At 37.9% G+C, this 15,301-nt stretch overlaps 1 protein-coding gene across 1 annotated transcript; it reads left to right on the forward strand.

The window, feature by feature from the left end:
• Positions 1–1,228: 1,228 nt before the first annotated feature.
• LOC135494341 (uncharacterized) lies at positions 1,229–2,152 on the forward strand. The gene has a single exon (XM_064782258.1). The coding sequence runs from the start codon at positions 1,229–1,231 to the stop codon at positions 2,150–2,152; it is 924 nt and encodes a 307-aa protein (XP_064638328.1).
• Positions 2,153–15,301: the final 13,149 nt, after the last annotated feature.

Consider the following 15,301-nt stretch of genomic DNA (forward strand, 5'->3'; position numbering starts at 1 on the left):
CCAGTTTCCTTCATGCGCTCTCGCTCGCAGGAAGTAGGTCGAATGGCGACAAATTTTGTTTTGAAAGTAGAGTTTGACCAGAAGTATCCAGAAATGCAAAATTGAAGTCTCTAGGTCTTACGGTTACAAAATGTGCACCATGGGTTTAACGGACGGACGGACGGACGGACGGACGGACTGACAGACGGACGCCACTGAGCAGCTTGTTTGACAAGCTCAGCTGACTTTGTCAGCTGAGCTAAAAATTCTATTCAACCCTAAGCCAATGGATGCTTTGACTCACGAGCAGCAAACTAGTTACAATTTTGCTAGAAACTGTTATCTCTGTGACAAAATGTTCACAGCACAAAATTTCAAAGTTCGTGATCACAATCATTTCACAGGTGAATACAGAGGAGCAGTACATAGAAATTGTAATCTACTCTTCAATTCTCCAAAGTTCATACCTGTATATTTTCACAATCTGTCAGGCTATGATGCACATCTGTTTGTGAAAAATTTAAAAGGGAGACTGAATGTCATCGCCTCAAACTCTGAAAATTACATATCTTTCAGCAAGGTCTTACCTATCAATGATGACCAAATTGAAATAAGATTCCTTGACTCTTACAGGTTAATGCAGTCTTCACTAGCAAATCTAGCTAAGAATTTGCCTAATCAGCAAAAGAAAAATTTAGCTACAAAGTTTAATGGTGAACACTTTGACCTCGTAACAAGAAAAGGTGTCTACCCTTATGAATGGGTTGACTCATACGAAAAATTTCAGAGTCAACAGTTACCATCCATTGAAGGATTTTATTCCACCTTTAACAACACCAAAATTTCCCAAGAGGAGTACCTACATGCCCAACATGTGTGGGATAAGTTCAACTGTCAAACCTTTAAAGACTACCACAAAATTTATCTTGAGACAGATGTTCTACTGCTAGCAGACATACTGGAAAATTTCAGGAACACATGTCTGTCTCATTATGAATTAGACCCTGCTTGGTTTTATACATCACCAGGTCTGTCATGGCAAGCGATGCTTAAAACGACACAAGTTGAGATTGAGCTGCTCACAGATGTGGACATGTACAACTTCTTCGAACTAGGTATTCGAGGGTGAGTATGTCAAGCAAGTCATAGATATGGCAAAGCAAATAATCCACTCCTGAAAGACTATGATGAAAATCAACCTACAAGTTACATCACCTATGTTGATGCGAATAACTTGTACGGTGTCGCCATGGGTCAAGATTTACCAGTGAGAAAGTTCAAATGGATGAAGGACTTTTCCAAGTGGCAAGATACCGCCTGCACGCTTGAAGTTCACCTTGAATATCCAGACCATCTTCACCAGCTTCACAATGATTATCCTCTTGCTCCTGAGCACAAGAATGACAAGCTCATTCCTAACCTGCAAGACAAGAAAAATTACATTGTGCATCACAAGATCTTGAAGTTCTATTTAGCACAGGGTCTCAAACTGACAAAGATCCACAGAGGTGTAAGTTACGAAGAGTCTAATTTCTTGAAAGAATATATAGACTTCAACACAGGCCAACGCGCAAACGCCAAAAATGACTTAGAAAAAGACTTCTTCAAATTGATGAACAATGCGATATTTGGCAAAACTATGGAGTCCGTCAGACGTAGAAAAGACATTACCTTAGCCACAACTGCCAATCAGCTTCGAAAATTAGTCAATAGTAACAACTACAACTCACACAAAATCTTCTGCAAAGATCTAGTCATGGTAGAACGACAAAAAGCAGAAGTCTATCTCAATAAGCCAATATTTATGGGACAGGCCATTTTAGACCTCTCTAAAGAGCATATGTATGACTTCCACTACAGTCATATGATGAAAAAGTATGAACACAAAGCACAACTGCTGTACACTGACACTGACTCACTAGTCTATAACATACAGACTGATGATATCTACAAAGACATGCAGAAAGATGCTCACTTGTATGACTTCTCTAATTTTCCAAAAGATCATGAGTTGTTTTCAGATGTCAATAAGAAAGTGATTGGCAAGTTCAAAGACGAAGAGGCTGGCAAGGTGATCTCTGAGTTCATAGCTTTGAGGGCTAAATTATATGCCTATACATGTGACAAAGACTGTGAAGTCAAAAGTGTAAAGGAATCAAGCGACAAGTTGTGAAAAGTGAAGTCACCTTCGAAGACTACAAGTCCGTGCTCTTGGGCAAGGTTCCCATCGAAAAAAGGATGAATGTCTTTAGAAGTCGAAATCACCAACTTTTCACAGAGCAAGTTACTAAAGTAGCATTAGACGCAGCGGACGATAAACGAATGATTCAAGCTGATGGAATAAGTACATTGTCTCTAGGACATCACTCACTGTGCTCGTAAAAATTTTATCATAAATAAAATGGAAACATTTCCACCTTATCTTAAATTTAACCCAGATGCAAACTATCCAATCACTTACAAGAATAACTCTTTGACCAAGGACCCCTTCATCCATCAGAAGATTCAAGTAGCACCACATCAAAGCTTTGAGTACGATACGATTGACATATTCCCGGATAGATTATCCCCTCGGAAATTTACAACCTATTCACAAGTGCAAGACTATTTAAAAAATGCTACCCTGGACAACTGGGACAACCAATTCAAATTTGCACTATGGTGTGCGACGTCTGGCTGCGGTGTGTCATGGCACAATCATGTTAACCATGCTGACCCCTTAGTACAGAGTATTTTTAGATTCCACGTGTACTTCACCATCAGAAAGATATTACATCAGCTAAAAATACCTTTACCAGAAAATCCTGACTTTAATTCAAAGAAGAACCCCTACAGCACACAAGCCTATGAAAATTTAAAGCTTGAATTTGGTAGAGTTGACTTCAACTACTTTCACAAAGGCAAAATGAAAGCGCTTGACATCGTCATGGACAATGGTAAGTATTACTTGGATGATCCGAGCAGGTTCCCGTTCAATGCAGACAAAGAAGGATATGTATATGCTGATCATCATAGGACCTACATTGATACACTATCTTTCATCTACTCAGATGACTGGACCAATTTTATCGCTTTAGACAGTAAAGGATTGACTAAAGCAGGCATGAGTAGAATCAATGAGTCCATTAGGACCTATGTATATTGTATCCTTGGTGCACAAACTATGATCAGACAAGACATTTTAGACTCCTTAGACACGCAAAAGCAGTTTGGGATCCTGGTGGAAGATGCGATACAAGGTCAAACGTTAGTTGACTCCATCAAAACATTTCAGTCAGCGAGTATATTAATTCACTCAAAACAAGCGTATGCGTACGCTTTAGAAAAAGCAGGTACGCGACTAGATTTCGCCGTTGGTTTAGGGTTACAACTTGTGCCGAGTCATATGCGGTTACATATTGGCACGATTGAAGGGTATAATAACTCCCTGTTGACCGCTACGGAAAATACAACTTTTGGCATCAACTCACATATCAATGTTAGAAAAAAGCGACAAGTGAGCACAGCGAGCACAGCAAGCACGAGTAAAAAACCTATAGCGTCACTCAATGCGAGTGAAGCGAACATTGTACACGCGAGCGAAGCGAGTCATCTACCATTTACAATAGGGTTAATTACTGTAGGTCTTTTAGTTCAAACTATTCTCTAAAATAAATATGATGCAAGAAGAATATGCGAAGTACTACTATCCATCGGCTTTAAAATTTTATAGAATCATGAAGAAGAAAGATCCTAGCATAAAATTTAACGACATCGATGCATTTGTAAAGCAGCAAAAAAGTTATCAACTGCATAAAAAGCAACCACAAAAGATCCAGGGTCACATTATAGCCTATCGTGAGAATGCTCTATGGTTTATGGATCTTTTAGACATGTCAAACTACTCAAGGCAAAATAAAGGATACAAATGGATACTTCTTGCTATTGATACATTTACTAGAAAAGCCTATGCTGAAGCTTTAAAAAATAAGACAAAATTTGAAGTGAAAAATGGGTTTGAAAAAACACTTGCGAGCCCAATCACACTTATTATTACAGACTCTGGCAATGAATTCCTGAATAGGCCAGTACAAGACCTATTCAAAGAGTTAAACATCAAGCATGATACAGTGGACATAGGAGATCATCATGCGCTAGGACTTATTGACAGACTATCTAGAACCATTAAAGAGATGATATTCAAGGACTTTACTGAACGAAATTCAGTAAAATGGATTGATCATTTGCAAGAGTACATTACTGCGTACAATAGTAGACCGCATAGAGGAATTTTAAACTATGCTCCTAATGAAGCTGCGCATCATGAAAGTGAGCTGATTGAATTAAATGCTGAAAAGTCTATGCCAGTTGAATACAAATTTAAAATAGGTGAAAGTGTTAGAAAGAAGTTAAAGAGACCTATATTTACTAAAGGTTACAAACAAATATGGTCCAATAGAACTTACACTGTGAAAAATATTGAGGGAGTGCATGCAATATTGAATGATGATTCTAGAGTTAGACTTGATGCTTTGCAGCGTGTGACACAAGTGCTAGCTACAATTGATGAAGAATCAGAGGTTGATCGTGTTGAAAAAGAAGCTAAAATTGAGTCAACAATTAAACACAAAGAAGGCTTAGATCCTGAAAATAGTATTGACTCACGGTTGAGAAGGTAGTAAGATATTTATAATGTAAAAACATATTATAAACATGTTACTCAATTTGCAACGAAGGAAGTTCTTTCATTTCTTTTGGTACATTTTTCCATCTTCTACGGGTCAACATATAGTCTAAATAAGTTCCAACGATAGTCCACCATGTTTCTAATTTGATGAAACTGTCATTCACTGATATCTCAAGTTGATCAACTTTGGTATTGACTTTACTCGCTGTTATAACGTCTGCACCCCACGGACTGTTTTTAACCTTGAGGATCTCTTCTTTAATCTCAACTAGTACTTTGTCAATCTCATAATCCCACAAATTAAATCTATCTTTAACCTTGATAATGTCTGCATCAAACTTGTCTTGAATGTCTTGAATTTGACTATCATTTGAACCAAAGTTAGTATATAAATTATTCATTTATTTTAACATTTTATTTTTTATTCTATAATAAATGGACATGTCCTACGGTAAATACTTAGACCCCTATCGTACAGATAAAACAGCTGGAGGCTTAAAAGCCAAGAGAAATGTTGAGGTTATTACACACAATCCTAATTCTGTGAATCCAGGTGAGACACTTTATGTGAAGATTCCCAAGCTTGAGAAAGGGCAAGTGATTGTTCCTGGAAGTATGAAGCTTACGTTTAAACTTTCTACCACATCAAAAGCGAGCAATGCGGCCAATGCTACACCAGCTACATTTGTGGCCAATGTTGGTCGAAATATTGTGGACAGAATCACAACTAGTATGGGAGGTCAACACATGAGTGAAGTGAACAAAGCGTTCATCTACAACACTTTCAAAGACTTTTGGTTGACTGAGAAACAGCGAAAGAATCGAGTACAGCAAGGAATTGTGAAAGATCAGCGAAAAGATGGTATCAAAACAGTCTTTGAGGACCGTTACTGTATTCCTATTGAGTCAGCACTGTTTGATACACATGCACCCTTTTACCCAGCAGCTATTTTGGAGTCCATTGAGTATAACATCAAATTCAATGATGCAAAGTATGTGGTTGCTGGAACAGCATCCTCAAAGACATATGCTGTGACCGATATTCAGCTTGAATATGAAACAATCACCTCTGATGTTCTGACTCAAACCATTGAATCTTTTTATAACTCTGACATGAGATGGATGTATGAAGATGTCCATCTTTTGTGGACAGAGTCAATTGGGAAGAATAAACGCATGAATATCAATGTAGATGTCAATCGCAAATCTACAAAGGGTATTCTGATATTTTTCCAGAAAAATTTCTCTGAGTATGACTCAGAGAACACAAGTTTTCAAAACCCTGACATCACAAATGTAAGCATCACTTCTGAAGGGATCTCACATTGTATATTCAAGTCAGGAATGAAGGGTTACAACTTGTTCGATGAAGTCAAACGGCTTTATATGCCAGAAGATCTTAAGCATACAGAGGACTGCATGATGGATGTCGAAAAATTCTATGACAAACACAAGTATGCTCTGTGGATTGACTTAAGATCAACCGAAGACAACGATTTGCATGGATCTGGAACCGCAATGTCAAATATCAAACATGGCTTACAACTTGAACTTACACGAAGTACTGAAACAGAATATGACATGCTTGTCTATATTGTAGCAGATGGTCTAGTAGGGCTTGAGAACAAGCGTGTGAGAGGCATTGTACGTTAAAATAAATGGAGACATTTCACTATTGTCACACCCCGTTCAATATGCTAGTGTGTGGCATGACAGACTGTGGGAAAACATATTTTGTCCTAGATCTTCTAGAACAAGAATTTCAGAAAAAATTCGACGATATTGTGATATTTTGCCCTACGATTGACATGAACAAAACCTATCAAGATAGACCATGGATCGCACAAGATAAAAATATACACATTTACCCTTCTAAGTTAGTGTTGAGCGATTTAAATGCCTGCTTAGAAGATGCTGTTAATGTACTAAAAAGTCAAGATCATCAAACACTATTTATCATTGATGACTGTGCTAATTTATGGGAGGCAAAGTATAAATGTACAAAATTGACTGAACTAGCTTTCTCTGGACGACATTTTGGCATTTCTGTATGGCTTTTAACTCAAAAATATAATGCAGTAGTCAAAGACTTCCGTGAAAATTGTAAACATATGGTCATCCATACGTTGAATGATCAAAGCTCATTGGACCAAGTGTTTAAAGAAAATCGTTGTATCCCCAGTAGCGAAAAGGATGCAGTACTTGCGCAGATTGATGCAGGTAAACGACTTTTACTGCGCAGAAAGATTCCATTTCAGTATAAAATTTTATCATAAATAAATGGAAACTACTGTTGAAGAAGAGCACGGTGAGTATGACATGCGAAGTGAATTACTCTCTCACTATCAATCAGGATTGCTGAGTAAATTAGGAATAAAAGCCAGCGAAGGAACAATTAAAAAAGCCTCTAAAAAAAATATTGAGAAACTACATGGTGAATTTCAAGTCAAATATAATACACAGATTGCTGACGATTTAGTCTCTAACATACTATTCGGATATACGCAAGCTGTTGGGGTGGTGTATCCGAATATAGACAAGGAAAAACTTCGCGAAAAATTATGTGGCAATGTTATTGTCAACAATGAAATAAAGAAACAGCTGGGTCAGTACATGAATCCAACTCTTCTGGCAGCAGGCACAATTGTAGCAAATACGGCAGAAACTGTCTTGAAACCAACGAGTGTACCTGCGATCGAAGAAGCGAGCGAAGAAGTGAGCAAGTGTCAATAATTTTATAGGATGGGTTAGATCTTATAAAATTATGGCCAGTTCAAATGGTCAAATATAGCATACACCTTTTTCATTGAGTCAGTTAATTTTTTTGGCTGTTCGACCAAGGAGTAATGTTCAAGTAATTTTTGTACTATAAATTTATTGGAAAAGAAGTTCGTCCTACCTATTTCATCATACCTCGCATAAAACAGTGCTTCGAGCCTTTTAAAATCTTTTTTAATCGTACCACAGTCTTTTGATTTGAACAATAGGTCATCTTTATAGAGTTCCTTAAATTTTGAAAATTTAGATGGTACAAGCTGATGAGTATCTTTCATACCATAGTCTAACCCTTGAATATATCGGCTTTTTTCAACTGCATTTGACCAAAGAACTGGTTTATGACTGTGCGGATCATAATAGTTGTCTATTGTGCCACAGTCCTCGCAGACTATTTCATACTCTAGTATAGCATGATCGGTTGAATAACATTCTTTGCATATCCAATGGTCGCAGTACAGGTACACATATCTGTTCGCTATTGTGAGCTCTTCGTGCAGAGAGATAGCGTCTGAAACTTCATTCATATACAGGTGTCTTGTATATGGTTTTGATGTCAGAGCAGCAACAACTTTGTCATAGATTTCATCAAATGTGTGAAATTTAACATCAGGTTTCATTTTATTTAGAGTAGAATAATTTTTATTAAATAGTCACTTTAATAGTCACTTTAATAGTCGTCAATAGTCACTTTAATAGTCGTCAATAGTCACTTTAATAGTCGTCAATAGTCACTTAATAGTCGTCAATAGTCACTTTAATAGTCGTCAATATTATTTTATGAAAATAAATGACGAACGAAGAAGAAGATGAACAAGTTAAAGACATTACCACATCCGAAGAAAAGCCAAAGAGCTCTGAGAGAGTTGAATGGGGCAAGAAATTAGGTCAGTTGAACAAAGGAAAGAAGAAGACTGTACAGCAGGACGCTGTACAAGCTAGGAACTACTATCCTTATATTGTAGCAGGTAGTGTTGGATTAGCTGTATTTGTGCTGTACTATAGTTCACAATCACAACCACAACCGGCGAGCATAGCGAGCATAGCGACTCCACCTGTTACAAGAACTCAACGTGGTAATACAAAGCTAGAAATATAATATTTTTTATTCTATAATAAATGGACACTATTAATCCAAAACAGATCGGTAACACAATCTATCATGCTGCTGTTTTAGCAGGTTTAACCGTTGGCTATGGTATGGCTGCAAAGAAACTTCTGAAGTCAAACATTGGAGATCCTAGTAAACCAGACCTTATGGAAGCGCTGAAGCTTACGGGAGCGGTGACACTTGCTATTATTAGGAAGGGCTATCTGGAAAAGCAAGGGTTACCGAAGAACATCACTGGGTAAAATTTTTATAAAATAAAAAGAATATGGCTGGCATGATTTTAACAACCATTTTCGGGGCAGTAGCTAATGCGACTGCTTTTGTAGGAGGTAATGCCATGTTCCACGCATTTGATGCGCAGAATGCTGCAGAAGAGCGTAAAAGACACGATTTAGCGAGCGAAAAATTACAAAAACAGTCAGCGACGTGGTCGCACAATAGAATTAAGCATCTTGACTTCCTTGCAGAACAACGACAGAAAAAACAACAAGCACAGTCAGACATGTTAGACATGAGAGACTCTATCCGACTGTATGACACGATCCACCCTGAACCTACTTTGTCTCATTATTATAAACCTAGTCAGAGTCAGAAAAATTATGAACAGGCCTATATTGCTGCAAGTGTCATCGGATCTGCTGTGATAACAAAATTTTTATAAAATAAATGGCTGAAGGTGGTATGGGATTTAAAAATGAAGCATTTGATCCAGATGCAGATCCTGAAGGTGATGCTGGAATTGGAGAAACAAACAACATGGATGAAATCTACAATCAACGGGTAGAGGGAGATAACGCACTTGAGGGGGAGATGGATGCTGGTAGTGTCCAAGAAGACAAAAAAATTAGAGCACGTACGGAAGAAGAAAACAAAAAAGAAGAGCAAGGTATCATAGATCAACGAAAAGTAGTTATAAGTTATGATGAGATAGCCAACTTGAAAAGACCTGATGGAAATCCACCAAATCCTATAAGATCTTCGTTAATGAGGGCTGAGGAAGTCATTGATAAAAAAGATGAATTTATAGATAAGGCTTTGAGAAAATGGAGCAAAAAATTATTGACAGTGGATTCTTTGAATAAGCTACGTAACAAGCTGACAATTGATGAGAAGGGAAGTATTTTATTCGAATGCGTATGCTCATGACCTTAAGCTAACAATGGAAAAAAAAAAATCGGAGAATCTTTGGCATTGAGTACTATAAAAGGAACAGGAAAAACAGGACTAGAATCATTTTTAAGAGACATTAGACCGAGGGAAACAAAAGGACTTGATAAAGTGAAGGAAACAACAGGACTTGAAAATGTTAGAGAAACAACAGCTAGAAGACAATTGGACTACAGAGATGCAGCAGGATCTAGTTCATTGGATAACATAAGCCCACCAATTCCTCTGAACCCTAAAGTTAATATCACCAATATTGGTACAGGTGAAACACAGCCTGTTGAGTTTACATCTGAAGATCTGAACAGGCTTGCAGCTGAAACTTTGAACTCAAAGGAACCTATTAAAACAGATGATCCTAATTTAAATATGGAGCTTAACGAGCTCAGACGTCGGAAGGTAGCTGTTGACAAGAAAGCCGAGCAAGCTACTACCACATTTCTTGAAAAGAGTGAAACATTGAGGAGAGATCCTAATATTAAACCTTCGGATAGAGCAGCTTCACTTGAACAAAATGAAGAAAATATGATGGAGGTTGATGATGTACATGCAGATGAAACGTATAGTTTGTTAGGAAAAACCGGAAAAGCTTTAAGGGGATACGGAACGAGGTTAGAAAACACAGTCAATGATACGAGCAGACCCTTAGGAGACAGGCTTGACGCCCTGTTCAAATTGAAGGGCTTTAAACTTGGCACCATTGTCACCGCAGTTATTATAGCGTTGTCTGCCATTGGTGGAACTATAGGTTCTTTAGTAAAGCCAAGTGCTCCTTCAAAGTCAGTTAAACCTGATACACCAGGAGGATCTGGTAGACCTAGTAAACCAATAGGACCTAGCACACCTCCTAGTAAAATTACTCAGGGTCTGATAAAATTTAAAAATTGGTTACTTTCCTTAGGTTCTAAAGCTCTAGCAGTACTTCCAGGGATTCTAGGAGCCATTGTGTCTACTATCTTGAAAGCAGCTGCTAGTGTTGTAGGATTTTTAGCAGAGCATTTGATCATCGCAGTGGCGGTCACTATTCTTGTCATTGTTCAAGTATTGGCATCCAATATAGGAGGGATTAGAAAAAAAGCAAATAAAATTTCTTCTAAAATAAATGAACATTAGGTTCCATGACACATTACGATGTCTACTCCCAGGGAGTATTCAACCGTACGAAACCGTACAGGTTGAAAAGGCTGTTATTCCTATGACCTACTATAATTTTTCAAGGAAACTGAAGAATCACTATCTACGATTTGCTACTGTGGTCAATAAGGAATATACAGCACAGGAATTGATTACTTTCCCGGATGGATTTTATACACCAGCTACCTACAATAAAGCAGTAGAGGAAGCGCTGAGTGAAAAAGGGCATGCTGATAAATTTGACCTAACTTATGTACCCAGTGAAGGTAAAATAAAAATTAAAGTTAAGCCACCGTTTGGTGTGATTCTCCATAAAGAACTAGGTGAGAATGAGATATTTGGGATGACTAATACAGAGACTACCTTCATAAGCTCAGAAATTACTGGTAATAAACCTTGTAAATTTTTACCTCATCATGAGTACAGAATTTCATGTAGTATTGTCGATACTAGAAAAAATTTAGTAAATGGAAAGCGCAGTGATCTTATCACTTCATTTGTCCCCAAAGGTAAATATTATGGAGATATGCATGAATATACCTCCCTGCAAAAAGTAAAGATCGCGCAGCATGACCATACTAATATTGAACTGCAGGTCAAAGATCAGAATGGTGAGGTTATTGAATTTTTAACTCCAGTTTCAATTGATTTACGGTTAGAATAAATCATTAAATGGATGATGTCGATGGAGTGGAAGAATTTAGGCTTGAGAAAATTAAAGATAAAATTACAGAATTAGAGGTGAACATTGGGGAAAGAAAAAAACTGTCAAAAAAATATAAAAAAGCTAGTCAAATCTTGCACGGTTGTGAAATTGGTATGTATATCACCAGTGTCACAGTGGCATCAATTGGTGCGGCGACTGTGATTGGAAATGTAGTCAGCATACCAATTTCCGCCATCTGTACAGTGTTAGGATTGGTTGGAAAAATTGTAGTTCCTCAGTTGAGGAAAAAAGAGAAAAAACATTTAGATATTTTAACCAAGAAAAAAGCATGCTTAATGAATGTCAATAATTTACTTTCCAGAGTCAGTGACAATGGGACTATTACTGCGAGCGAATTTGAGCTCATCATTACATCTTAGAAAAAATATTATTTTGTTTAAATAAAGGGCAGGTATGATGGATTCTACGGTAAACACGGTCTACAACTTGAGAGCAAGCGTATGAAAGCACTCTGAGGACTGTATGATGTTAACACAGTCTATAACAAACGCTAGCGTCTGTTGTTGTTATTAAATGATAAATTTAGCTTCTAACTTGAAGCAGGGCTTATCGCATCCAAGGTATCCAAAATGACATGACTTTCATCTGAGATAATCAGTTTGGGCTTAATTTAGCAAGTCAGACAAGAGTAGTGTGGATGTAAATTTATAGGCTTAAGGGCTTATAAAATTATTCCACCAAGTCAAAACCGTAGTAATTCCTGCCATTTACTGACTCTTTCATACCTGTGGACCGTATATACTTATGAGCAGGTGTGAGTTGTCGCTTAATGATACTCGTAGGCCACACGGTGACAATGTCACCTTTCGAATCTTCCAACGTGAGTAACATTGACTCACCGACTAAAGTTCTCAATTCTTTCAATTCGTTGATTTTGTACCATACATTCAACGGTAACTCTTTCCATTTTAGATAATCTGTCGAACGTGTGATACGTAGTTCAAGTTGTTCGTTTGAGAGGAAGGGCATCATTTATATTATACACAATAATAATTTTTCATTAAGTTCACGTTTGGAAAGGGTATTCCCCTTTTTTAAGTTTCGGTTTTGTAGAAGTTGTGTACTTTTGAAGAAATGTGTAAAGCGAGCGAAGCGAGCGGTTTGAAAAATAATTTAATTTGACCACGTTTGACTCCGTTCTTCAATTTTGGAGAACGGCTTGACTGACGTTTTGACTGAGAGAAAATGTGTTGACTAGGATTTGACCATATGTTCGTTCTCCAGATTTGGAGAACGAGTTTAACTGAGATTTGACTGGTGTAAAAAATTAGACTGGAATTTTAACTGGAGGTCGTTCTCCAAATTTGGAGAACGAGTTGACCAGAATTTCACTGAGTTTGAGAAAGCTAGAACGGTTTGTAAATTTGTACAAGCTGTTGTTCAGCGAGCGAAGCGAGCGAGTTGAGAAAATTCGTGAAACGTGTTGACTGAGATTTGACTGAGGGAAAAATTATTGAAAAATTAACGAGTTGAGAGATTTTGTGAAACGTGTTGACTGGGATTTGACTGAGATTTGTTTGACTAGGATTTAACTGGAAAGGGTAAGGAAATTCGTGAAACGTGTTGACTGGGATTTGACTGAAAGGGATGTCAGTCAAATTGTGGGAAGGGTTAGAACTCTCACTTTTACCCTACTAATACTCCTCATCAAGATCTTCCTTATCCTCATTTTCATTATCAGAGACAATATCGTCCTCAGCCTCTTGTGCCTGTATTTCTTCCAGGATAGAGGTCAAATCATCTGAAGAAAATCCTATATCGTCCACTTCTAGCAGGGTGTAAGGAATCCTGTCCCTAAACGAATCCGTCAGTTGCTGAATCTCAACATACGCACCACATGTATTCCTAAATGTTGAAAACTGTCTTTCAACCAAAACAATCTTTGACACAATCAAAGAGTTCCTTCCTCTTGAAAATGAATCCGAGGAGTCACACGAAGACAGTGAAGAAATGAGTGTAGCATGTTGGCGACGCATAACCATGGCAACATTGGCGATTTCTTTCTTGAGCAGCTCAATCTCTTCCTCAGCTCTCTCCTTCATATTGAGGACATTGGCAGCTCGCCTTTGGTAGGGGCGATCTGAATCCACGGGAAACTTGAATTCAATGGCCTCCTCATAAGTCAGAGGTGGAGTCAGTTCCTTGTTCACCTGTGCTATCAAGGATCGAATAGCCTTGTTGGAATTATTGATGTTCTTCTGCAGTCGTATGGCAATTGCCTGGCCTACTGGAAATATAAAGAAATCACAAAATTTATTTTTGCAACAGCTTTGCCTAAAAAAAATCCCCAAATTACTTTCAAATGACGGTTCACAAAATTGGAGGTCCCCATGTACACATCGTGACAGCCTAGATCACTGCAATGAATCTTAACACCACAAACTTTACATATGAAAATCAGTAACGCCCTCCCACGAGAAGCCAGGGAAACACTTCTCAACATGCCTGGCTCCTTGCAGTTCTTCAAATAAGATATAAAACCAAGGTTTCTTGTAGCTAATGACCATGGCAAGACAAGCTAGACTCAACTTGGGTAAAAGAAACATGACTGTCTTGCAAAGGACTACTTCCGACTGAAGATAGACCCCATTGGGGCCTAAACGTAGTGGCACGTAAAAACCAAGCTCATCATGCCTGGGAGCAGAAATAGTCTAACACCTCCAAGTGCTTAAGAAACACCCAAAAAAAGACACTATGAGTAAGGCATTATTCATAAAACAATCACACTCGTCAGCAGGCAACATCTGACAAAGTGAATTTGGACACAGCACCAAAAAGCCATTATTACCTGCATATTTATTCATCATTTCCAACAGAATTTTTCTTTCAGTGCAGTGTCGATGGAGAAGAGGCAAAAGTTTGTCTTTACCTGATTTCGCTGAAATTATATACATGTACGGTAATGAGAAAAGGAATTTCAAAGGCAGTGTCAAAATTTTACTTGACTACATGTACAAGTACTTGGAATACTCTGTAAGGTTACTGTGTGTGAGAGCAAGCACACAATGGAGAAACAGTTCCGCAACAGACTCAATATCACTTATATTCTTTCCAAATTGCTAGGCAGCCTGTCCTGGGAAAAAGAGAAGAGATTATCCTATTTTCAATACACATACCTGGACAATTTTCATGTCTCTTGTACGCTGCGGATCTTTCTTCGACCAATTTCTCACATCAGCCGTAGTTGCTAAAAGAAAGATAAAAGTTTAAATGAAACGGCCAGGGGCCATTGTGCTCACCGTATACATCTTTTATTAGGCAGGATCATGCTTAGTTTAGAGGTGAATATGGTGAACACAATCAGGCATGAAGACTTTTTTTAGATGTGTATTGATGTCAAGTAATAAGACAGGGCAGTATATATAAGTTTATGATCCAACCAATAATTGTCTATGACATCAACAAGATCAATATCGTGTGATTGCTAAGAGTCCCTGCAATAAAAAATTCATCGAAAAAAAGTCATTAATAAGCGAGATATTGCACGTCCTACTTTTTCAGTTTTGACCCCCTGGTGGCCAAATCAAGAATCAGATCAGGCCAAAATTCGGTGTCAGAGATTATCTGATGTAGGGGGTTACATGTACCAACTTTCAAGTTCATAGCTTTAGCAGTTAAGAAACGTGCCATAGTTACACTCGAACGGTCAATTTACGCCATTTGACCTCTGTGACCTAGAAAAGGAGGTCAAATCCAAAAATCATAGGAAATGTGATGTATCCTTGCTAGGAGTCCCTGCCATAAA

This window comes from Lineus longissimus, chromosome 10 (genome assembly GCF_910592395.1).
Source record: "Lineus longissimus chromosome 10, tnLinLong1.2, whole genome shotgun sequence".
Classification (NCBI taxonomy): Eukaryota; Metazoa; Nemertea; class Pilidiophora; order Heteronemertea; family Lineidae; genus Lineus; species Lineus longissimus.

Excerpts from the sequence above, each read along its gene's own strand:
- LOC135494341 (XM_064782258.1), top strand. The coding sequence starts at position 1,229 with ATGGGTCAAGATTTACCAGTGAGAAAGTTCAAATGGATGAAGGACTTT.